Source organism: Gopherus flavomarginatus, chromosome 7, assembly GCF_025201925.1.
Source record: "Gopherus flavomarginatus isolate rGopFla2 chromosome 7, rGopFla2.mat.asm, whole genome shotgun sequence".
Lineage (NCBI taxonomy): Eukaryota > Metazoa > Chordata > Testudines > Testudinidae > Gopherus > Gopherus flavomarginatus.
In genome coordinates this window covers 95,464,740-95,491,184 of record NC_066623.1, presented here as the reverse complement: position 1 = coordinate 95,491,184, position 26,445 = coordinate 95,464,740, and the positions used below count along the sequence as shown (strand labels likewise).

General features: G+C 41.3%; 1 protein-coding gene across 7 annotated transcripts in view; it reads left to right on the top strand.

Moving 5' to 3' along the window:
• CTH (cystathionine gamma-lyase) overlaps positions 1-26,445 on the top strand; it is an 82,400-nt gene that overhangs the window by 23,940 nt on the left and 32,015 nt on the right. The window contains exons 4-12 of one of the 7 annotated variants that reach the window (XM_050961056.1): positions 91-200; positions 914-1,045; positions 3,262-3,319; positions 5,621-5,698; positions 8,411-8,563; positions 8,826-8,947; positions 10,790-10,842; positions 19,770-19,908; positions 25,250-26,115. In XM_050961056.1, the coding sequence (XP_050817013.1) occupies positions 91-200; positions 914-1,045; positions 3,262-3,319; positions 5,621-5,698; positions 8,411-8,563; positions 8,826-8,947; positions 10,790-10,842; positions 19,770-19,908; positions 25,250-25,276 (872 nt within the window). In that variant the 3' untranslated portion in view covers positions 25,277-26,115. Of the gene's footprint in view, positions 1-90; positions 201-913; positions 1,046-3,261; positions 3,320-5,620; positions 5,699-8,410; positions 8,564-8,825; positions 8,948-10,789; positions 10,843-19,769; positions 19,909-25,249; positions 26,116-26,445 lie in introns of those variants that run through there. The other 6 variants (XM_050961058.1, XM_050961063.1, XM_050961062.1 and 3 more) reach the window with 6 other exon arrangements.

Here is a 26,445-nt window from a genome sequence, read left to right as displayed (position 1 = left end):
TCTAGTGCTCATAGAAAATTTCTTCTCTCTTGTCAAATAAGTGTAAAGCAGAAACATGTCTTTCATAATACTGTGTTTCTCCTATCTTAGGTACAAACAGATATTTCAGGAAGGTAGCCTCCAGAATGGGTGTGAAGATTACTTTTGTTGACTGTAGCAAATTGGAATGCCTGGAGGCTGCAATCACACCAGATACAAAGGTAATGGAAGAATGCTCCTGAATTCCATTGGCAGTGTGTTTTCAATGATTTTGTTTTCTTCCTTTACAAATGCTGTTTTTATTAGAAGAGTGTAGCAGTTCTTAGGACAGGTTTTTATTTATGGCAGAAAGCACAATCACAGATCTTAAAAGTTCTGAAGTCTCTTCTTGGGAACGCTGTGCTTTTGGGTGGCAAATTCAGAACACTGCAGGGGCCTTGCAGAGAGAGGAACATTTTTTACTGGGCTAGTAATAAAGGTTTGTTCAGAGGTGAATGTTGTAAAGGGGTTTCTGGGTTGAGGAGGAAAGGTTTTGCTGTTGACTCTGTTAATGGTTAAAGGCTGCTTTTTCATGAGTTCTTTTTTAGTAATTACACTTTGCACAGCTGGATGGGAACATGGCATTTGGCAAACTAATATTAAATACAGCTAATGATTTTTAAGAGCTTTTCTTAAAAATATGAAGAAAAATTTATGATTATATTGGTAAAGGTGTTGCTAAAGGAATTCTAAGAAAGGAGGGTGCATGTGTGAGTGAGAGCCATAGCATCAGGCCCAGATGTAAGTACGTGAGGCTGTCAGTCTGGTACTCTCTTCAGAATATATGTGGAAAAAGAAAAAGAAAGTGTCCTTTTAAAAAGAAAGTTATAGGTGATGGTACATTGTGTAATTTACAGATATTTAAAACTAATGATATCTGTTTGAAAAATTACAGCTTGTTTGGCTTGAAACTCCCACAAATCCCACCCTGAAGGTTGTTGATATTCAAGGCTGTGCAAATGTCATCCATAAACATAAAGACATTATTATGGTAGTAGACAACACCTTTATGTCAGCATATTTCCAGGTAAGCTGACTGAATGTCTGAAATCATGGGAAGGTTGGTACACAGGGATGGATTGATTGATTGATTGATTGATTTTTAATGATTTCTAATGGCAGAAGGGACGATCAATGAAGAACTGTGTGCTCTTGGCCTTGTTTTAAAGCTTTCATGCTGAAAGTGTGATGCACAATTGGCTTGTTAATACAGATCTGATCCAAAGCACTTTACACCATTTAAAGAATGAATTGGAAAAAAACCAGCTAACCATATAAAGATGTGAGATCTGTTAAAACAAAGAGGCGAATTAGTTAATGGTTGCACTAAATCAAAACACTGTGCTAGTGCCCTAGATAATTGATGAAGCTAATTTTTTACCTTCTCTAACTGTGACTTAACATGACCTTTTTAAATGGATTTTCTGGTTTGGTTGCTTTTTCAGTTAACTCCTCTTTAAATGGGTGAATTCTTCTCCTGTCTTGTTTGTTTTACTCTAGGACACCTTTCTGGACATTACACTGTGTTTTAATTGTTTTTGTTTAAAAAATATAAATCTGTAATCTCATTTGATTTGGAGAACAAGTGAACAAAATATTTTAACACTACGACCTCAATGTATTTGAATGCAGCATCTTCGAAATATAGAAAAAACCCTTTAACCTCTCAGCTACACAGTCTTTAGTTATTATTTGTTGTAATTTGGAGTTTATTATTTTGGCCACAGAAAGCTCCCCTATTTTTTTCCATTTGTGCAGCCGGTAATACTTTTTCAAGTTAAAAAATCCTGAAGTATAGTGAATAAGATTCAGACAAAATAGAGTTTCTAGTTCATGCCAAGACACACACACACACTTATCTGATTTAATGAAAATTAGATTAATTTACTGCATTTTGGGAACAGGAATTGTTATGTTTGATTTGCTTTTTAATTTCTTCATAAATTTAGGAGGTGCTGCAAAATAACGGATTTGTATGTGATTAAAGTAGGTCTGCACAAATACAAAGTCGTGAGATTTGGCATTGTCCAGGTAGTACATCATTTTCTTCCTTTTAAGGCACTGGTTCATATAAGCAAGTACTTTAAAGTTTAAGTGTGTGCTTTGCTGAATTGGGGCCCTAGTTTGAAAAAAGTGTAGTGATCTTTTTTCTAATTTGGCTCTGAGTTGCTTCTGCAAGACTCAGTATGGAAATGTGTTGAAGGAGCAATATATGCAATAACTTGTCTAGTTAGTATGTCTGTTAACTTGATCACAAGAGAGAAAATCTATTTGTGATTAACTCTGTAGGATTGTCTGACAAGTATTAAAAGGTAACGTATTAAACACTTGAAGGTTGCTACTGGGACTCACTTCTGAGAGGATAACTATCCTCAGGAATTTATTACTACTTCAATATGTTGCATATAGAAGAAAGCACTAGTGCTTAAATTACTATTCCATTATTGAGAGATGACAGCAAGACCATACAAACTTCTGTACATAGTCTGACAGCAAGATTTTTTACTTTTTTGTTCTGAATTTATTAACTATATTAGCCTTTTAACACGCTGAACAAACATAGTATAAGTGTTAAAGAGTAATAATTTGCAGTCTGTAATTTAGTGACTGATGTAAAATCAGATCATTTTTAGAGAAAGCAGCTGTTTGTCTTGTCATTTTCAATTACTCTTTCCTTGGAAGAGCAATTTGAAAACTGAAGCAAATGTGAAGAATTCTGTTTGTCAGTTGCTCCTGCTCTAAACTTTAAATTTTCCTGAGGCAGTGTCATTAAGGTGAAAGACCAATCCAGACACAAATGTAAAAAAAAAAAAATGCAATGAACAAATTGGCCTGGTTACCTGGGCCTTTCTTTGAAGAGGCTCAGGGTTTTGATTGTTAGGGCAAGTTATTTTGTATGTGCAGTTAACATTGATTAGGTTGTAAGCATGTTGAAGTGGTTACTATTCTTTATGTGCCTATAAGCCGTCTGGTAGGTGCAGTCTGTAAATGGAAATAAAATAATTTTAAAAACTAGGGGTAGGATTTTAAGTGCTCTGCATTGCCTTAACTCTTCTCTCACTGAAGTCAATAAGAGAGAGACAGTGCTTTTGAAACTCCCAGCCTGCGTGTGTCTTGTTACCTGAGTCTTCTGTTTTTTGATCACCAAATTTCTGCTTTCTGTGGGATGAGGTGAGAGTAGTTTGTGATTTGAAAATGGTGAAAGAATGTTAAATCAGATATTCTATGTTTGTTCCATTTTAGCGTCCTTTGTCTCTTGGGGCAGATATTTGTATGTATTCTGCAACCAAATACATGAATGGTAAGTATCTGAATATTACATAGCTCAAATGTTCTCTTGGTTTTTTCTAAAACCAATAATAAGTGCCATAAAATATCAGTTTCTATTGCTGCTTCATGCTCTTTGTTCTCCATATCTGTCTAAAGAACCCTCAGAAATCCTTGGTATGAGGAACCCTATAAATGGGTGGTATTTCTACCCAATTCCTGACCACAGCATTCACACGACAGATATTGCCCAACTGATTTGCCTTCATTTAATTACAACAAAGCCCTGAAATAGGACTGTACTTTCAAACCTAAGCTCTTTCCTGAGCAAGTTGACGAGGATTTCTCCATCCAGGACCTTCTTTGCCTTTCTCTCTTGTCTGTGTTACTGAGAGCCATTGGTTGTAATGACCCTCAACTGTTTGAAAAGCACCATGTGCAAAAGTGCTGAGTGGAAGCTACAAGTGACTGGCGTTACCTCCTGAAATGTGTAGGGGTAAATAGTCAGTGGAAGCTTAATAAACTGGGTGCTACTTTGGGTGGAAAACACTTGCAGAGTAACAGGTTTCAGACTCTGACTGCTGTCTGTCTTGATAGCTCTTAGCTCTGACAGCTCCCTCAGCCAGTGTATCCCTTTAGATCATGGATATCCCCTTCTAAATTCCCAATCCTCATTTACAAACCCTCTTTTCCTGCTCTGCAGGTCCTCACCTGGATCTCCAGCTATGCATCACTGACCCACAAACCCACTATGTCCCCCAACCGAGTCCCACTACCCCCAGTCTGGCTGGCCACTCCCCAGCCAGCAACTGCAGGCAGCTCAGCAAAGTGAGTTTATCAGTCAGTGAGTCTTAGATGGATTGCTGGCTGGGGCTGCAGTAGCTGGTGCAAAGCTGGTAGATAACCCCTCAGCTACCAGGGGCCATTACTGGAGGTGGGGGATTGTTTGTTTGTTTCACTGAGGAGAGTGTACTCTGGCAATTTCAAGGGCTTCTCTGAAATAAAGAGATCAATCAGTAGCAGAGCAAAAAGTCCTTTATATTCCTGAATGGAGCTAATGATCTGATTTCCAGGATGAGTCAGAAGAATAGCTCTGTAGTACATACAGGGTTACACCACTCTATAAACCAAGGGTGGGCAAACTTTTTGGCCTGAGGGCAACATCGGGGTTCCGAAACTGTATGGAGGACCAGGTAGGGAAGGCTGTGCCTCCCTCCCCAAACAGCCTGGTCCCCTGTCCGCCCCCTCCCACTTCCCAGCCCCTGACTGCCCCCTTAGAACCCCCCAACCCATCCAATCCCCCTGCTCCTTGTCCTCTGACCGCCCCCTCCTGGGACCCCCCGCCCCTAACTGCCCCCCCGTGACTCCACCCTGTATCTGACTCTCCCTATCCCTGGACTGACCTGACCCCCATCCACATCCCTGTCCCCTGACAGGCCCCCCGGACTCCCACACTTATCCAACCCTGTTCCCCTTCCCCTGAGTGCACCTTCCCCTGAACCTCCGCCCCATCCAACCAATCCCTGTCCCCTGACTGGCTCCGAGGACTCTCTGCCCCTTATCCAACTCCCCACTCCCTGCCCTCTTACCATGCCGCTCAGAGCAGCAGAACTGGCAGCTGCGTCGCCCGGCCAGAGCCAGCCATGCCACCCCGAGCTTGCAGCCCTGCCTCCCAGAGCGCTGGTCGCACAGCGAGCTGAGGCTGCAGAGCAGAGGGGACAGCAGGGGAGGGGCTGAGGACTAGCCTCCCTGGCCGGGACCCTCCTTGGCCGGGCAGGACGGTCCTGTGGGCTGGATGTGTCCCGCGGGCCGTAGTTTGCCCGCCTCTGCTATAAACACTTATTACGAAAAAAATCAAACTTTAACAAAAAGTGAACAGAAGCCACTAATGTGTAGTGGCCACTATCACTAAAACTGGCTAAGAGCAGTATCTACTGTTCTGTCTGCTCCATAGCAACAAATGAGCTGCTAGGTGGAAGTGTTAAGTGCTGGTGTTTTACCTGTTTTCTGGCAAGTAGAGAGCCAGGGTGTCTCAAATGTCAGGTATTCTGAGATGAGGGCAGATGCCAACTGTTCCATTGTACAAGCAGGCTCTGCCAGCGGCTACAGAGCATAGCACTAACCATGATCTAGGAGGCTAATCTGGATCTTGGCCTGAATGTCAGTGCATAGATGATGGTAGCAGTGAGGAGAAATATCTGATGTCTTGAACAGCAAAAACAGAAAAGGAAATATGTAGTAGCAGGACCAAGAAAACAACCCCTAACCCTTTATATATTGAAAGCTTCCTGACTACAAACAAGTTAACAATTTAATGCTCCTCTTTTATCTTCAGGGCACAGTGATGTTGTAATGGGATTGGTTTCAGTAAATTGTGATGATCTCTATGAAAGGCTCAAATTCTTACAAAATGGTAAGTAGCCAACACAGGAAATTCTTTAAAACTTACTGGATCCAAGTATGCCTGTACAGAACAGAAATTTTTGCATGTGGTGTATTTACATATATGAAATCCATGTATCTAGGCTACAAATATGACCCAAGAATTTAAATGGGATGGATTGTGGCCTAGTGTCCATAGCACTGGATTGGCACTCGGGAGATCTGGGTTCTATTCCTGTCTACCACCTAGGGTGACCAGAGAGCAAATGTGAAAAATCGGGACAGGGGGTGGTGGGTAATAGGAGCCTATATAAGGAAAAAAACCAAAAATTGGGACATCTGGTCACCCTACTGCGAGCAGCCTCCTAGGTAGACTTGAACAAGTCATGTTGCTTCTCTGTGCCTCAGTTTCCCAAGCAGTCAAATGGGGATAAATAATACTGACCTTTTGAAAAGTGCTTTCAAATCTGCTGATGAAGAGCACTGTTTAATATGTTTATCACTATTTGCACTGCTTATACATGGAAAGATTTTCTTCTTATTTTCAAGTGTCAGAACAGAAAAACAGGAGACAAAGTGGTTAATTGTCCTTTTAATTAATAATTAAATTAATTAATGGCCCAGTGGATTAGTAAAGGCTTCTATACAAGCCTGTGTTCCTTAGACCATGGGTGAGATCCTCCATTGAAATCAATGACAAAATTTCCATTGAGTTCAATGGGGCCAGGACTTCATCTCATGTGTTTAAATTCATCTCAAGTCATCTATTAGCCTATGTGAAATGAGTTGATAGTGTCAGTTTATTGCCAGGTGTCACAGCTCAGGGCAATTGTACCTGTATTCTCCCTCTGTGATTCAGCAAGCGCCCCTACTCTCAGGCTTCTAGCTCCCTAGCCATTGCCTTTCTTGTGTAGACACCCATGTCTCACCCACTTCTTACTGGGGCATTTCCAGGCTGCACTACTTCCTACCTTGACTGTATTCTCCCTAGCAGAGGCTCGCCTTGCCCACTTGCTTGCTTTCTCTACAGAGACTAATAAGAGTCATAAGTTATCACATAGCTCTTCCTGCATAGACTATTTTATTCTTAAGATAAAAGCACTACAGACAAAACATATTAAAACCAATAAAAACGCACGCTACTAAGCTTATCAGTGATCATTCCGGCCCTAATACGGGATCTTCAATATTCCACCCAAGGGGTTTCTTGTCGTTTCAAGTTAATCACAGCTTCAGCTCAGAACAGCCACCCAGTTTAATGGTGTCTTAGTAGGCCAAGTCCTTCCAATTCTTCCCTAAGGATTAGGGCCCTGCCCATTTGCTGGATCAGAAAGAAAGCCTTGAGGCAATTAGAAAGCAGGCTGTTTATCCAAAAATCCTTTCTTTGTCTGTTTGGTCTCTGAAGAATCAGTTTGAACTAGTATATGTGCACCTTGCCAGGGGAGTGGCCTCAAAGGGCTGATAGTGAAGGAATTACATTAGCAACCCCCTCCGACTAGAAAAGGTACATACGGTTCTATAAACAGCACACACACAATTACATAGTTAATACAATGGACCCTAACAGTATTAACCCCAATTCAATAAGGTTTAGCTTACTTCAAAATTTATCTTAATTCTACAAGGTTCCACAAGGTCCAGGATATCGTTAGTCTGTCACACAAAGGTGTTTGTGGTTTGGTTTGGTAATTACCTTTTTAATGGGGACCAATTCAGCAGCGACCAAGGACTGAATATAGAAATGCCTTAAATGAGACTCAGATCCTGGCAAGACTTGCATTCATGCTTAATGTTTAGGCTCTGTGAGTAGTCCTACGGACGTCAATGAGAGCACTCCGCATATAAAAATAGGCATTGTATGTCCTTTGCAGGATCGGGGTCCTAGATAGCAAGCTTTGCCTGGCAGGAACTGTCTCTTACTGTATGTTTGTACAGTGCCAACAGAACTGAGCCTCTAGCCCCACTGTGCTACAAACCATTAATAACTGCCCTCATCGGTTGGAGGTAGACCTTTCAGACCAGGATTGAAGCAGTATCTGTTTTGTGGATAAACAGAGGAGCTTTGGCTGCAGGACTGTCAGGACAGTACCTTTCTAAACGTATTTAAATATTTGTTTTCTCCTCCCCAATACCCTGCAAAATATCTCCTTACACATATATAAGGAGGCATATAATTAATAAACTATTTTATGTAGCTGGTGTCCATTTTTTAATTTGTTTTCCTTTAGATCCATGACCCTAGCACTCAGCGCGCACACGTGATTTTTGTTTGATAAGTTAGGAATCTTTTATGTTTTGGCAGCTGCATTTTTTTGTCTGTATTTTTACAAATTCATTTTTATCCATTGAATAAAGAACACAAGGCAGGGCAAATACGAAATAAGTCTAAACAAAGTAATCTGAGGGAGTGCCTTATGTCTGATAAGATTCATCCCTGAGTCTTCAGTGTTTTAGCTCCTGCCTGACTCTCTTATATTTTGGGGGGAGGGAAGAAGGAGATACAAACTGTGTGTCTATTTTTCTCTCTCCCTTATCTTGTTTTAAAGTTAGAATATTTTTAGTGTGGTATCAAAGTACTATGTTTGAGTTTCCAGATATAGGGCCAAATTACACCCTGGTATAAACAGGCAAAGTTCCCACAGAAATCAATGAGAATTGCATCTGTTAACATCAGGGGTCAGTTTGGAAACTAATAAGGCCGAAGAGGTTTTTTATATATTTGTAATATTGTGCTATTTTATAGCCGTTGGAGCAGTTCCATCTCCTTTTGACTGTTACCTTTGCAATCGGGGTTTAAAGACACTGCAGATCCGGATGAAGCAGCATTTCTACAATGCACAGGCTGTTGCTCAGTACCTTGAATCAAATCCCCGGGTAGAAAAAGTCATTTATCCTGGTAAGTTGCAGGACTTCCGAAGAGAAGATATTTTTGTTCTGGCTCTGTTTGGTATAGGATGCTGTATTCCTAGGTGTTGCTGATACATCCATTGAATTAGATATGTATGTTTTACTCCATCATAGGCATTTATCTTGCAGTTGATTCTATGCTGCTTAACACTTGAAGGTTGCTTTTTATGTGCCTTAGTGTGGCTTGCTCTTCTCTGATGCAATTTTAACAGACTGTATAAGCTGTTTTATCAGAATGTGACTAATTTCAGGACTGCCCTCGCATCCTCAGCATGAGCTAATGAAGCGTCAGTCCACTGGTTGTCCTGGGATGGTCACGTTTTATATTAAAGGAAATCTTGAACAGGCTGAAATCTTTCTCAAGAATTTAAAGGTAATTTCCCTTCAAATGAATGTAAACTAATTCTGTAAGAGAACCTGATTGTGACTCAGTTAGGGTTCTGAGTGAAAGAGGAAGTGGTTATTTTCAAAGCAAGGACTCTCTTTCTATCTATTTGGGTAGTACCACAATCTAAATAATGGATAATTATGAGATGGGACAGTAATGAGAAGGAAGAAAAGGAAGTATCAGCCCATTTGAAGTGTTTACAATCATAGCTGGGGCTTATATAGCTAGTTTAAACCATGTGTTGCTACTAAAAGTATTTGCATATCTTCCAACAACTGTTAATGCATTTGAAAGCAGAAGAACTGTTTCTGATGTAACACTGCTAGAACATTTTAAAATACTTGACAATAGAAAATGCCTTTTTAGACTTCTTCATGATCAATGTTCCAAAAGGAAGTGCTGCCTCTTTCTGGCAGATCACCTGAAGGTGTTCTTGTAACATGAGCTTTAAAGCATTGTTTAGCTCCCCTTTTCTTAAACATCCTTTTAACTTGTTCATGGCTATTGTTCTCTGGACACAGTTTGGTAAATTTTTTAAAACAGAACCAATTAGTATCTATATTGACAGGCAAATTAAGGATTTCTCTTTCTCCCATACTGTCCCACCACCACTAGCCCTCACTCCCAAATAAAATCACAACTGAAATTTCACATAATCAAATAACATCCCACAAACAAAGGTTCGAGTACAAAAATGAGTCTTTCTTCCTGTTCTGGAAGGTCAGCCGTCTCTGCCTCTGTTTGTCTAATAGGGAGAATCAAATTCCAGAATCAAGGATTCACCTCCCTCTGAGTGTTTTTACCTCTAGCCCCTCCAGTGTCCTGGCTAATCAGTTGTTGGGCTGATGCTTAAGGAAAGAGGTGTTTTCTAAAATAGACTGTCTGGGTATACAAGGAGTGGATTACACCTGAATGCAGAAGAGGCAAGAGGAACAATAGCAGCATACTGATCCTGACAGCAGTTGCTGCATCCTCAGCAGACATACATCTACTGTATATTTCTGAATGCAGCAGAGTATGTAGAGAGCATTTTGTCATCTAGTGCAAGAACATATCTATGATTAAAGATCAGAGATTAGTGAAGACCTTTAATGGGTGGTGGGCATTCCTCAAAGGATCAGCAATTGAATTCTGTTCAGTATCCAGCAGTTTGGATTCTCCTCCAAATTTCTGGGTTTGCAAAATCATATGAGGCATCTTGAGAGAAAAGAATCTCATGACCTTTTTGCTTCTAGTAAGGCTGCAGACATAAGTAAAATACTTCTGAAACAATGTTGCATCAGTTCTGCCCTTGATTGGGCCCAGAAAGTGTAGTGGGGCGTGAAACCTGAAGAATTAATAGTTAGGACAGGAGAGGGATGTGGTAAAGAGAGAGGAGGGAGTAATTTCAATTTAAAGGTTTTTTTGGTTTGTTTTTTTAGTTCTGTTCTTTTTCTTTCCCCCCAAGAGATTCACCCCATCCCCACTCTGACTATACTCAAAGCTCAGAGGTGCAGCCCGATTAGCCCTGACAAAAATTTCTCCCTTGAGTTGCTTACTGTCTCTTCCTTCTCTTCTTTAGGCAAGTTAAGCCAGATGTTTTCAGATCCAGTAACATTTTGCTAGTAAACTACATACCAATTGTTTTTTCTTACTGCATCCAATATTTTTTCCATGGTATGAAAGTTTTTTGTGGTTTTCTAGTTCAGCGAATTCCACTTCAAAATTAAGTAAATTATAAAATGTAATTGCCTTTTCCTCTACAATGTAGCTATTTTAAATCCTCTTGCCTTTGTTTCAAGTAAACAAGCAGTTTTTCAAAGTGAACTTTTGTATTTCCTGCTATAGCTTTTCGCGCTGGCTGAGAGTCTGGGAGGATATGAAAGCCTAGCAGAACATCCGTAAGTCAGTCTTCCAGTAGAGATTTAAGATGAAACAATCCTTAAATTGCACATACTGTGGAAGAAAAGCTTCTGTTGGATTTTGTGGTCGTATTGAAACTGTGTAGTGTTTAAAATTTGAATGTTTCACTTTGTGGCCAAGCACCATAGAGCTAATTTTTATATCATATGAGCATTTTATGGCTGGTCAAGAAATGAGCAGTGATGTGACCTTATTTTAGGAATTTAAACAATGGAAGACTCTTGCTTTGAATGGTACAGTGTGGTGTCACCAAGACCTTCCCGTGATTTCTTTACCTCCACTCCAGTCCCATAAAATGCTAGGTAAAAGGATCATAACAGCAGAAAGTAGCCCTAAAAGCCATGGTTCTGTCTGATGGAGATTTCCCCTATTTTAGTCATTGTGGAAGATGGCCGTAAGGCTGCTTTCTAAGCAGTGGTGCAAGTAGAAATCATTTCTTGCCGGTACTGCACTCATAGGAGGAACGCAAGTGGGGGGAACGTGACCTCCTCACATGGCCCTGCATGTGTTAAACAAATGCAGTTGTAAAATGATACTTTAGGTCCCTGGTGCCTCCTGTACTTCCAGGTGTCATTGAGGATCCAGCAGCACCCCAAACTGGAAACCTTTTAAATGAAAGAAGGATAGGAAGGATAATCACCCCATTTTCCTTTAACACACTATCAGTGCCTCCCTTATGTCCAAACTAAGCAGCTGCCTGCTTGCCTTTATCTAAGTATTGCTCTCCGCCAGGCACTAAGCAAGCAAAGATGCTCCGCCATCTGGGTTTGATGGAAAAGAGGCAAAAAACAGTTTGTGCCATGTGCATCTTGATAGAACTACAGCCCACATTGTTTTATTATTTTCCTCATCATGACATACAGGAGGGGCAATCAAAATCAGCCTGGCAGAACATGCCTGAGGAATATCTCTGGACAGATAAGCGGTTGATCAAAATCACATTCTCTGATTTCTTGGGGCAAAATCCTGTTCCACTGAAAACAAAAGGAGTTTTGCTATTGACTTCAGTGGGAACAAGCTTTGACATTTGGAGAGGAAAGAACAGAATCACTCAAGCAAGAGCCTACGTTGCTTATACCACAGGTATCAAAGGCTGCTGACTCATGTGAGAAAGTCAGCAGAGCAGACATCTGATCTTTGTCCATTGCAAGGCAAGAGAGAAATCAGCAGTCAATGAGGCTAGAACAGTCTCTGTACCATATCCAACTCATAAGTCCATCTGCAAAGGATCAAGGAATATGAAGGCTCCAGATTACCTTGAAGTCCTCAGTCCCTTGGTTAGAACGCTCCAATTAGTATATGTTCATTGTCCAGAAGCTGGAACAGGAAAGAAGCAAATGGAGATGTTTCCAGGGCCTTTTTGCTTCTTCCAAGCGAAGGGAAATCTATTCTCAGTGTGAAAGATGGTATTTGGAGTCACATGGGCAAGTTACATGTCCATCACCCCTACACATATTGTAGTTAGAATGTTCACAGGAAAGGTCCATTAAGTGTAGACAGGTGTTTTCCAGGGTCCGTTGTGAGCTAAGTGTTCCTTAATGAGCTGTTCAACTTGACTCGTCCCTTTATGTGCAGGCTAAATAACTTGTGGGCATTACCACAAGAGCAAACATGTAGTAAACGTAACTAATATTTATAACTTCAGATACCAAGATGAATATACGTGCATAGAAATAGCCTAATCATAAGTACCAGCTATTTCATGTACATGACAAGAAATTCTGAAAAATCACATAATTGAGATCCTCTGTGCCAGCACCATGCCCCGCTGGAGTTTTGTTCTGTTATGTAACAGAGATGGAGCCAGTGATATGACTGTTTAGCCTAAAAGAGCAAGGTTAATTTTTAGCTATTCAGCTGTGAATGAGCCTTTGAGCCTAGTCAGTGACAGCATACTGCCACACATTTCAGGTTAATGGGCTTCAGTGTTCCTTTGGGGTTACCAGGTTTATGGACATTAAAAAGTTATGTGATGAGGTGGTTTTAGGTTTGCAAATCTGTGAACCTCTGCCTCTTTGGGACTTTATTTATTGCTGGTCATATCTTCCCACATTATCCTCTCCACCCTTTGCTCATGAGGTTATGTATGTGTCTTGTAGCACTCTTCTGAACACCAAGTGGAAGGAATTTTTTTTTTCCCCCAGTAAGTGTGGACTGATTCTTTTCTCTTAGAAGGCATGTAACTTTTTTAGGTACTGATTAATGCAGAAAACAATTGGGGCTGTTAAACTTTCTTCAAATTCCATAGAAAATTACGTTCAACTATATTTTCCAGTGCAGTTCTGAAATGGGTGTTTTTGTATGTACGAACATCAACATGTTTAACTCTTCACTTCCCCCCCCCCCAAATATGTAGTGTTCAGTCTGTTTGTTTTATATGGGATTTGGGTGAGGAGCCATTTTAGCATATGTATGATTTAATAAAAGACAAAATTTTAAGTAGAATGTATCCTAAACTGCATTATGCTGTTGTACCCAAATGTATTTCAAATGGGGGGGGCTTCAACTTCCATTATAGGAATGGACTCCTGAAACTCTTGCCACAAAAATGGTCCATAGTTATGCAAATAATCCCATTGTCTTTATGGGATTGATCAGATGATTAACGGATTAGAGGATTAGGTTCCAAGTTTGTAAATTGTTCTAGATGAAACTGACAATGCCTGAGCTGTCAGATCAGAAGGCGCTTCATTCAGATAAAGGTGGGCAGATGTGTGATAAGTCTTAGCGCCATTGCTAAGATGAGGAACATAGTTTCAGCAAAGTTCTTGGCAGATTCCTGAGGCAGCTGGTCTAAGGCTGTCACTGTCCAGTATTATAATCTTCACTTGTATTTCTCTCACCCACAAATCTCGAACATGAGGCCCTTGTGTTCTTTTTTTTTTATTTTGCTGCTCCAGTTCCAGTTAACAAAATGCATGTTAGACTAATCTGTCTGCAAAGAAGAATTCTGTGTTCAGTTACACTGGGACAACACCACTGATTCCTGTCAAGCTGCAGAACTGGGCTGACATCAGAATCTAAATATCCTCTGGCCAGTGATTTGGACTTGATATGATATGAATGTCATAGATAATTCAGACTAATAGGGAGAAAAAGAACCAAAACCACTTATTTAAATACCTTCCATCCCTGCCACCTCCTGAGGGCTCCTGACCAACATAAAACAGCACTACATATGCTACAAAAGCTTTGTTTAAGTTTGTTAGCACATGGATTGTGCTGTTAAAGCCCTAGGAATGAATGCCTACCTTAGCCCGAAAGGAGCAGAGTGCAGCCTTGCACCCTCCCCTGGCCACCGCAGCCTACTAGAAATCTCTTGCAGGGTGCCTACTTGCACTCCTGCTTCTAAGCGTCCCCTCCTAAGTCCTGGTGTAGGTGGCCGGGTGGGGCATGGAGCTGGAGGGGAGTGACACACTTCAGAGCAAGCTTTATGTCTGTCCCCTTTTCCAGACTCTTCAGTGCACCCCCTCCGTATCTTAGGTCTCAAGTCTTTAACCTCCTTGTGGTGGAATTCCCTGATTCTTCCATTCTCAGCCTGCGTGCTAGGCTACAATGCCCTGGATACCAAACATGACTGATCAGTAGATCCAGCTGGGTTTTGGCTACCTGCTGTTCTTCCCTTCATGAGACATGATCAGTGGTGAATATAGTGACCCCCCACAGCCTTCCTAAAACAAAGTATTATTTAACCTTAACAGTAGGAATGCAGCATCAGATATGAGAGACTTTGTTTTAAAAATTGTCTATGTTCATATCTATCTTACCTAAAGGTTTAGATAGCCCTGTCTTACCCTGACCTCTAGAGGCCCAGGGGTCAGTTAGCTCCCCAACAGTGTCTGGGTCATCCTCCCCCTTAAGTGTCAGATCCCCTCAAAGAAGTATCTGTGTGTGTAAACCCTTTTGAGATTGCTTGACTCTTTCCCTCTCCAAGGGGCTGAGTCCCTCCTGGTGGAGCTGGTCTGGCAGGCCCAGCAAGCAGGGGCTGAGCCAGGGTTTCAAAGCAAATTGCTCTGCATTGTCTTGATAGTTACATCTTTCTGCAAATAACCACACCTCCCCTTTTTGGATACATATCCTGACAAAACTATGATTCACAATATCTGCATGCAGCAGATAACACAATTAGTTCAAAATACCACATTCATGAACTATTACAGGCAGCTCTAAATCCACCACAAGGCTTAATGAGCTGCTGTGCTCATTAAAGGGTGGCGCTGTGTCCCCCAAGGCAGCCCTGGAAAGCTGGTGTAACTTACACAGGCCTCAAGGCTTCGGAGGGCACAAAGAATCCTCTGTGTCTCTTCTAAAGGAACTGGGCTGCAAGTTCTGTGTCCAGTGCTTCTCAGAATCTCACCTAGGGCATATTTAATCTTTGTCTCTCTTTTCCTTAACTATAAAAACTAGCAGGATTAGTAAAATGCGAGTGAAGCAAAAGCAGAAAATTCCTCCCTCAAAAATACTATATTTTATTGTGTCATTGGCTTAAGGTGAGGTTATGTTAGTAGTGTTTAGATCAACTGAAAAACTGCCCCCCTCAGTCACTGTAAATCAAGGAATATCCTTCAGTTTCTTCCACAGTATTATCACTGGCTTTTTTGCAGCACAGTATTGTTCTTTGGCCTACCTTCTTCAAAGTGGGAGTCTCAGCCACGAATGAAAGTATGGACAATGGATTCACTAAATCCACATGATGTACAGTAAAATCTAGGGTTACAGACATTGGGAATGGAAGTTGTCCATAACTCTGAAATGTTGGTAATTCTGAACAAAGTATAGTTTGCGCTCCAGCAGCTGACACTCCAGGCCAGGCTCCAGTAGGATCTGAGCTCCCTCTTCTGTGCTAGCAGCTTCCTTGCAAGCAGATTCTGTCTTCGGGTCAGATTGAATTGGCAGGCTTGTCCCTATTCTGTCGGGGGGAGGAGGGGGAGTAAAAACAGCACATCCCCCACCTTCTGGCTAGAGGAGAGGGGGTGAAAGCACAGACCCCCACACTGCTTCTGCTCTGTGGTCTTGGGCTGGCAGCCCCAGTGTCTTCACTTCCTAACTGTAAGTGGCTGCCCCATGTGTGGGGACAGACAGCCCAGATGTGCCTACCTTTAAGATGCAATACAAGCATAGTACTTGGTTGGGTTTTTTTGGGGATGGGCCTCTGCTGCTGCCTGATTGACTACTTCCAGTTTCACATGGTGTCTAGTTGACTGGTCAGTGCACAACTCTGGTGTTCTTATCTTATTCAGTTTTGCTAGTGTAAAAAAGTCTGCTATTCTAACTCTGTACACAAGGGGCACACTTGGCACACAACTACATGCACCTGTTTTTCCATACAAAGAGGAGTCATTGTGGCATCTTAGAGACTAACATTTATTTGGGCATAAGCTTCCATGGGCTAAAACCCACTTCATCAGATACATGGAGTGAAAAATATAGTGAGCAGTGTATATCTTCCCCCTCCCCTCCCTCCCACACAGCGCTTATGCCCAAATAAATGTGTTATGCCACAAAGACTCTCCTTTGGTTTTGCTCATACAGACTAACTCGGCTGCCACTCTGAAACCAGTAAACTTTAAACACAGGGTTTGTAACAGTATTTCATTATATGACACTAGATCATTCTGGACTTATCTGAAGACTTTGAAGATAAAATGGTTGAATCTTTCAAGACTTGTGCTTCTCTGCTAATGCTGTAGCCACTGCAGCTAGTAGTGAAAATGAATTTAATATTGTCTGTCAGCTTGGGGTGAGGAGAATACAAAGGAAAATTGGCCATTCTCTGCATGATGTGTATATCATTGTCTTCTGCCCTTGCATATGGGCTGAGTTCCCACTGAAATCAATGGGAGATAAGTCTGTAAATAAGGGTGGTATTGAGTCTAATACCTGTAAAGCTCTATCAGCTCTTACCTTAAGGCAGAAGAAACCCTCATCAATTATTTCTTACTTAGCCCATTTTTAATGTCTAGCAATGTTTGTTTAATTCACTTCCCTTCTCAAGTCCCTTTCTGGTTTACATGGGATCAGAGTTGCTCACAATTCTTTACCACTCCTCTTTGTCCCTGGCACAGGTTTGTAGGCCTTGGAGTTCCAATCCTGTTTCCTCTTTAAACCTCTTGACAGTTGTGACCAGGATCCTCAGGGAGCCACATTGAGTTTATTCAGTTAGAGATAATCCTCAAAACTGGTGGACATTCCACTACCTAGATTTACCAAGCCTGCACAAAACAACTTCTGTACTAGTTACCTGGAAGCTAAAACACAATTCCCTTATAACAACCCAGCCCTGGGCTTCTACCCAGACACCCAAGTCAAATATGTTGAGGATTATTGAAAATCTTAATCATAAAAGAAGGTTCTGCCAATCCCAAGGATCAGAAGCATTACCTCCCAGGTTAATGAATATTTCAGATCTTACCCACATACACGCTTACAGCCAATTCTTAGTGGGTTTGGTTTTTTTAAAGTGTACAGGTCTGTCGCATCTTACGCACATTTAACATGCGCGATTTCAGCTTTCCATAGTCAGCAAAAACAAAAAAAGGAACAATTTTTAATACTGTATCTGTAGTGCGGGTGATTCTGCCTGCCATTACACTCAATGTAACTTTGACTATACGTGATTTTCGCTTTACGTGCTGACTGCAGAACATAACCCCAGCGTAAGATGCAACAGACCTGTATTGGTTAAAAGATCAGTATACATACAGATCTAAGTGTAGGTGATTAGTTTCATAGTAGAGATAGTGAGCACTGTAGTTGCAAAGAGTTCTATCAGAATTAGTTCATAGGTTATAGTCCAATATTCATATCCAGGAGGGACTGGAGACCTCAGTCTTACAACTGAAGCTTCTCCTGCATAATGCATCAAGCAGATCAGAGATAAAAGGGATCAGGACCCAAGGGTTTTTTGGTTTGTTTTTAACTACAGTTCCAGGCCTTCTCTTGACAGCTCAGAATCCTTAGGCGAACAATAGGTAATTTGAGACTCTGAATTTCCTACGCATCACCAGTAATTAGCTACATGGATTAACATAAGACAATTGCCCATTTTCCACCATTTGCAGGTGATTTGCTATATACTTCAAAGATCAATATAGTGATATCACTGTATTTACCGTTCTGTAACTGTTAGACTTTCCTTTTGATCTCTGAATAAATAGATTACAGCACAGACAGGAACTATTTGGTTACATTAACCTCTAACAAAAATAAACAAACCCCCCACAAAAATACAAACATTAATCTACCAATATGGCCCTAAAGGTTGAATTTGGGTCATTATCCTGCAGGATTAAGAATCCTGTCTAGCAACATGTCACAACAGTCTTTCCATCCTTGATTTTCCACCTCCTTTCTTGCTATCCTGTTCCTGCCATTCTTTCTTTGCTGGTCATTCTTCTCCTATTCTTATCCATATGTCCAGCCCACCTCAAACTTGGGCCTCTCAATGACAGGCTGGAGAGTACAAGTTCATCTTCCTCCTAATTTCTTCCATGCTCACTCTAGCTACCCTTCTCTAGCATTCCATTCTCTCCAGTATCTCATTTTCTACTACTTGTACCTTCTTTTCTTCCTTCTCTGTAAGGCCCACAATTTCCAAATCATAGATGGGGCAGGGACAGACACATGCAGCATATACTTTCTTTCAGTTTGTAACTTAATTGCTGGTCTCAGTACTCCTACCATGTTTTTCACTGCCACCTATGAACGTTGGTTTCTTATTTTCAGTTCTCCAAATCTCTCTCCAGTGGCACTAAGTATACTTTCCAGGCACGGGCTTCAGGTTTGTATAATTTTTGGTGGTGCCCAGAACGGGTCCAAGCAGAGCCATCTCATCCATAGGATGGACCAAGGCAGTTGCCCCAGGCCCCACCCTTTGGGGTGCCCCATGCTTCAGGGGGATGTGGGGTTCAGGGTGACCGGGGAGGTTAGCAGGGGGCCTGGTGCCAGCAGCAGCAAGTGACTTGGCCCAGCCTGCCCTGCCCCTCCGGCTCCTGGTGTCACTTGGTGGGAGGGGGCGGAAGCCAGAAAGAGGTGGAATGGAGGCGTGGGGAAAGAGGCAGGGCAGAGCAGGGATAGGAAGAGGTGGGGCAAGGGTGGGGACTTGGGGGAAGGACACTCACTGCTGCCAGCACCAGACCTCCTGCAAGCCACCCAGGCCACCCTGGACCCTGCTTCCCCCTGAAGCACGGGGTCCCACAAAGTGCAGGGCTTGGGGCCGTTGCCCGGGTCCATCCTATGGACAGGACGACCCTGAAGATATAAGCCCAAACATTGGTGGAGCATGGGCACATGGTCCCATATAACTCGCCACCTATGTTTCCAAGTACACAAATTCTCTCTGATTCAGCTTCTCACTTTCACTTGAAACTTCACTCAGTTCTTCTACCTTCCTTCCTTGCATAACTTCAGTTTCTTTGAATTTACCTTCAAACCATGGTCTTTAAAACACAGATATGCAGTTCCAGCAGGAAGACTTTTAGATATCCCATGTTTAGACAAATACAATAAAAAGGTTGAAGGAAGGTAGTATAGATATTGCTTCCTTTTCCAGATGAAAACTTGGAGCTAGAGAGTGTCCAAAGTACCCACTGTTTTTCCTTTAACAGTTATAGTCAGGCAATATTGTACCAGATTCTCAGCTAGTACGAACGAGTGAAGTCAGTAGAGCTATATAGATTTCTTCTAGTTGATGCCCCATTGACTTAATTGGAGCTATGCTAGTTTTCACTATCTGAGGATCTGGGCTGTTGATGTGTAGATTAAGTAGAGACTATCACAAAACTGCTGTTCAGAAAATAGTCACCACTCCTAGAGAGCTGGTAGATAATTATAAAGGCCAGCTTAATTAGTTATTTAATAAAACCCCTAATGGGTCTGCACAGAGACCATTTTTCTTTTTGTTCAGGGCTATTATGACTCACGCTTCAGTTCCTGAAGAGGAGAGAGAGGTTCTTGGGATCAATGATACTTTGATTCGCCTGTCAATTGGTTTGGAGGATGCACAAGATATACTGGAAGATCTGGAGCAAGCTTTGAAAGCAGCAGTAAGTCATCTAATACTTTAGTGCCTCTTGTTTATAAAAATGATTTTCCTTTTGCATTTTACTTATGGCTTTTCAAACTAACAGTGTCTGGCATCGTTCACCATTTATTTTAAATCAGTGGAATACATTTACTTGATCAGATAACTAATACAAAAGTTCTTATTACAAACATATCATCTTTCTATTTAATATTTTTAATCTGACTGCATTTTGGGTTTTTGAATTTCCATGATTAGTATCCTGTTTACATATCCTCTACGACAACCTTTTCAAAAAAAGGGATAGATATAGATTTCTAGTATGCATGATTCTTAGAAGCTGGCAGTAATAGTAATGACTTGATTGGTAATGCTTAGGCATAGAAGTGATTAACAAGTTTATGCACTTCTAATAAGGACAATGGCTGCTCCCTGGAAAGTAATCAAATGCAGGAAAGAATTGGCTGGTAACTTTTTGTTTAAGCTAGTGAATTTATTAACTCTTGAAAATAAAATCTATGAAAAGTTCAAACCTTACATTCCTCCAGAAGTCTCAAAGAAATTAAAATTGTTTTTTTTGTAATATCATGCCATTTGCATTCCTTCAGCATAGGTCCCCTAAAACACATAGAAGGAAAAAAGGCAACAGCAATTGATAATTATTTGCTTCTTCTATGAACATTGTACTCTCCATTGTATGGTTGGCATGGTGAATGACACCTGCTCTCAACAAATATTAGTGTTCTCTGCAAGCTCTCTAATAGAATGGACCAGGCTAACTGCCTAATCTAAAGCAGGGGGACACTATGTTAGTTGGAGCACCAATCTGGAGGTGCATAATTAAAAAAATTGCAGCATGGAAGGTCCTAATATACATTTTTAATGTTCTCATCATGGTGCTGAGGCTGGAACTCAGCTGGGTTCTGTTTTTGTACACATTGCTATCTATAACACAAGAAAGGCACAGCTATTGTTAGGATGGCATGGCGACACCTTTGCTCTCCTATCGTATAAGTACGCAAATCATAGAAAAAGAGGGGTTGGAAGAGACCTCAGAAGGCACATAGTCCAGCTCCCTATGCTGTGAGGCGAGATGAAGTTGTTTGTCTAGTCCAGTGTTTATCAAACTTTGTTGCTGGTGACCCATTTAGATCTCAAAAATCATGACCCCGTATTAGAAAAAATTGTGACCCCTACCTTCAGCCCTGCTGAGGCTAAGGCTTCAGCTCTGGTGGAACCCCATCAAAAACAGTCACCAAACCACAGGTTGAGAACCTACTGTGGTAATCTATTCATAAAAACCTCAATGACCAGGGTACCACAAACCTCCCTTGAAGCCTGTTCCAGTGCTTGATTACCTGTACTTAGTTTTTCCCCTAATAGGTACTTAAATTTCCCTTGATGCAGATTAAGCCAATTACTATTGTCCACTTTCAGTAAACATGGAAAAAATACCAACTATCCTCTTTAAGATCCCTTATATTTGATGTCTTATTAGGTCTCCCTCTGTCTTCTCAAGATTAAAACATCTCCAGCTTAACCTTTCCTCATAGGTCAGGTTTTCTAAACCTTCTAATGGTTTTTTTTGCTGTCCTCTGGACTCTCAAGTTGTTCCACATCTTTCTTAATGTATAGCATCCAAAACTAAATGCTACTCTGGCTGAGACCTCTCCGGTGTAGAATAGAGGGGGACAGTTCCATCTTGTGTCTTACATGCAGCACTTCCTGTTAATACACCCCAGAATGACATTAGTTTTTTTAAAAGCAGCAAAGAATCCTGTGGCACCTTATAGACTAACAGACGTTTGGAGCATGAGCTTTCGTGGGTGAATACCCACTTCCTCAGATGCATGCATTAGTTTTTTTGTTTTTGCAACTGAATCACATTGTTGGCTCATTCAATTAGCTCCCAGATCTTTTTCTGCACTACTACTACTGCCTAGACAGTTATTCCCTATTTTGTAGTTAGGGATTTGATTTTTCCTTCCTAAGCATAGTGCTTTGTATTTCCCTTTACTGAATTTCTTCTTGTTCATTTTATACTAGTTGTCCGATTTGTCAAGCTGGTCTTGTATTCTAATCCTGTCCACCAAAGTGGTTGCAACCCTTCTCAGCTTGGTGTCACCTGGGAAATTGTAAGAATGCTCTCCACTCTATTATCCAAGTCATTAAATGAAAATGTTGACTAGTACCGGACCCAGGACTGACCCCTGCAGTACCCCAGAGAACCATTGGTAGCTGCTCTGAGTATGGTCTTTCAACCAGTTAATAGTAATTTAATCTAAACCACATTCCCTAGTTTCTTTATGTGGGACTGTCGAAAACCTTACTAAATATCAAGATGTCACACCTACTGCTTCCTTCCTATCCATTAGGCCAGCAGCCCTGTCAATGAGGTTGGTTTGGCATGATTTGTTTTTGACAGGTTATGCTGGCTATTACTTAAACCCTGTTATCCTTTAGATGCTTACAAATTGATTGATTAATTTCTTCAAATATCTTTCCAGATTTCAAAGTTATGGTGAGTGTTCTCTAATTGCATTGATCTTCTTGGTTCTTTTAAAAAAGATAAGTACAATATTTGCCTTTTTCACAGGGCCAGTACACCCCATTCCCCTGGAGGTGGGGCAAGGGCAGGGTAGGCCCAGGGTTAGAGCTAATAGGACTCGCTAGATTGCTGGGAAGCTTGGCCCAGTGGCTAGAGTCAGTAAGACTCCCTTAGGCTGTAGGGATGCATGGCCTAATGGTCAAAGTCGTGGGAGGTGCTTTGATGGGCCACCCCCCAAAGAGGGCAGCCAGGTAGGGGGACCCAGGCCCTCCCTGCTCCACCTGGTCCCAGCTCAGGGCCCTGGTAGTGGTGAAAGGGTTCACCAAAGTCAGCGGGGAATCTGTCTGCAACATGCTGACTGCTGCCAGGACACTGGCTAGTCCCTCCCTGGGCTGCTTCCTACCATGACTCTTGAAGTTGAGGTCACGGTGTCTTGGGAGTCTCTGGGCTCCTTAGTGGCAACTGAAATCTCCCTGGGGCATCAGCAAGTACCTGGGCCCCTGCCTGGAACTCAGCATCTCCTGCGATCTGGAATTCTGGCTGCTCCTTGGCCGGCAAGATGCATCCTTCCTTCCTTGGTAGCCAGACAAGACTGAGCTAGGCTGCTCCCTTTTATACTGTAGCAGCAGCAGCAGTTGGAAAATGCCCAGTAGGGTCAGGGAGGTGTGGCTTTTGCTGCTAAGAACATTGTTTTAACCCCTTCCTCTCCAGTGCGGGGCCAGTACACTCCATCACAGCGCTCCTCTGGGACCTTACCCATCATCCATGAGTTCTCAAAGATAATTGCTAACGATTCTGAGATTGCTTCAGTATCTTAGAGTGAATTTCATCAGGCTCTTGACTATCTGAATACATATCTAAATATTTTATAACCAGTTCTTGCCTTAGTTTGGTTTGTGTTCCTTCCCCTGCATTGCTAATTTTTGTAAGCATCTTTTTAGTGAAGACTAAGCAAATAGGCATTATATACCTTTTGCCTTCTTTGTGTCAGTCATTATCATCTCCCCTTCCCCATGGGCTTTTCCTTTTGTCTCTTGTTTTAATAATACATTAGGAACCTCTTATTGGCTTTTATGTCTCATTAGGTGCAGTTCATTTTGTGCTTTATACTTCTGGATTTTGTCCCTACGTGCTTCTGCTATTCTTTGTATTCATCTTTAGCAACATAGTTTTTGATTTTCAGATAATTGAAGTGCTCCTGATGCAGCCACATTGGTCTCTTGCTATTCTTCCAATCTTTCCTTTGTATTGGGATAGTTTGCTGTGAATTTAAATTGGTCTCCTTGAGAAACTGCCAGTTCTCCTGAACTCTTTTCCCTTAGATTCCTCCCCTCCCCCAGGAACTTCCCTACCAATTCTCAGTTGGTCTGCTTTTCAAAAATCTATTGACTTGATTCTGCTGCTCTCACCCCTTCCTTTCCTTAGAATCACAAAATCTATGATTTCATGGTCACTTTCACCCAAATTGCATTCCATCTTCAGTTTCACAACCAATTGCTCTGTCAGTCAGAAGCCAGTCTTATCTAACTACCACTCATTACTTCCTCCACTGTCTGAAATAAGAAGTTGTCCCCAACATACTCCAAGAACATATTGGAAATTTTGTGTTTTACTGTACTACTTTTCCAACAGATGTCTGGTCCTGTGTTAGAACCAGATCTTGTGTTTTGGTTTTGTTTTTTTTTAAATCTAGAAATGCCTCATTCTCCTCCTCTTCCTGATTTGGTGGTCCATAGTGGACCCCCTACCATAATATTGTCCTTCCTTTATCTTTACTCAGAGGCTTTCAACTGGTCTGCCTCTTACCTCCTTCTGAACCTCAGAACATTCATATACACCTCTACCTAGATATAACGTGACCCACTATAACACAAATTCAGATACAACGTGGTAAAGCAGTGCTCTGGGGGGCTCCAGTGGATCAAAGCAAGTTCGATATAATGTCGTTTCACCTATAACATGGTAAGATTTTTTGGCTCCCAAGGACAGTATTATATTGAGGTAGAGAGAGATTCTGGAGGATGCCTGTCTCCTCCTGTCTGCTCTAGGCAAAGGAGGAGAGGGTGACAGAGGTGCTCTTAATTAACTCAGACCTGCATTCAGCAAATCATTGAAACCTGTTGTCACAGGGTGGGACTGGCCCCTTTAAGGGGAGATGGGCCAGTCCCACTGCACCATAATTAATTAGCTCCTTCTCAGCCTGAGGGAGTAACTGTGGGGATCAGGTGATAGTTTAATGGACAACTGGGACTTGTAAAAAGGCTGAGTGTAGTCAATCTAGGTGTAGAGCCCCAGGGAGGTACTTGTGGAAGACCTTGAGCCTGTTCTTTGGAGCAGGCCAATGGAGAAGTTTAAGTTACTTGCCTCAACTAATACAACAAGTCACTGGCAAAACAGGGACTAGACCCATGTACTGTCTTACATCCCTGCGCCACAGCATCAGGCTATTGGTGTAGTTAAAAGGAGCATGAAAAAAAATACAAGAAACTTGGGGTAGAGAGAGGATCACTTTTCCATATGTGCGGCATGACAAAGTTTGCTAGTAAGACAGATATAACATAGCTTGAATTACTCCACTATGCAACTGAAACTATTCTCTGTAATAGAACATTTGTGGATTTGAGAAGTTAGCCAAAAATTGAAGTTCTGAGCTCTTTTGCAATGGTCAAGTAGTCAAACTTATCTACAGAGGCCTTCTAGGAGCATGACTATATCTATTGCTAATGTATGGCCAGTTTCTTGCTAAAACAAACAGCTCTGCAGTACTAGAGAACACCACAATTAATTATATCATGCTTGTCTTCTGTTACTGCAGGTCCCAGAGCATATGGTTCGCAACTAGGAATCTAAGACCTGAAATTGGAAGCTGATTACTACACTGTGAAGGCACCTAGAGAAGATTAAATTAAAAGCCAAACCACTGATAAGTTTCTTCAGATTTTCCTTTAAAAGTGAAGGGGGGGACCACACGCCTAAACTTATAATCAAAGTTTAGATACCGAAGCAGTCTTTTTAAGCTTCGCTCTCCAGTGACTCAATATGGGTCATACACTTATGCGCAAAACTTGTGCTTTCAGATGTGTTATCCTCTTGTTCCTCCTGCTCTTATGACTTGAAATGTCACTCTCCTTTCTGAGAAGTTTGTTGATCTGAGATCAGCTGTGATGTACATGCAACAGTATTATATCCGGATCTCAAATATTAAAAATTGGCTTTTTTTATGCTGTACAATGGTGAGTGCATGCTGCAGTTATGTTGGTACAGGCTGTTGCTTTCATCATACTGCAGAATTTTTTTAAAATCACATTTTATGTTTAACTGAAGATATATTTTGAATGGTGTAGGATCAAATTCACACTTTTTGAATGAGAATAGCAAATCTGGTTTGATTTTGTGTAACACTGAAAATTTAAATATTATAACTGATACTGTACTGTAATCTTCTGAAGATTTGACAGGTAAAATAAGCAGGATTTAGTCTGAATTTTTTAATGGAATGGAATTCTACATGAGAACAATTTCAGTCTTAACTCCTGTCTTACCAACATAGAACTTGTTTCTGTATGCTTGAATTTCTAAAGTGGATAATTTAATGAAAGGGGAAATAAAATGGGGCATTTGTCAGACAGACTACAAAGATAATTTCGAAAACATAAAAAAGTTTTCACAAAGCAAATGAAATCTAGACTTGTTTTTTCCTTTTAGAAAAGAAGTCTAATATTACACCACATACTAGTTCTCTGGCCTTTTAAAACCCACTTTTTTAATCCAACATTAAATTGTTTAGAATGTTCTATATGAATTGTAAGTGGAACAATAGTGAATAAAATGAACGGGACAAAGCTGGCATTCTTTGCTCAGTACAGCCTTTTTATAGAGGCGAGGTCTTATCAATATTTTACTATGTCATTAATATTATTGAAATCTAACACCTGAGTCCTCACTATGGTGTGACAAGATGTAGGAAGTTAGGATGGAGAAGGGTTTATTCTGACGCATTCCCACATTGTG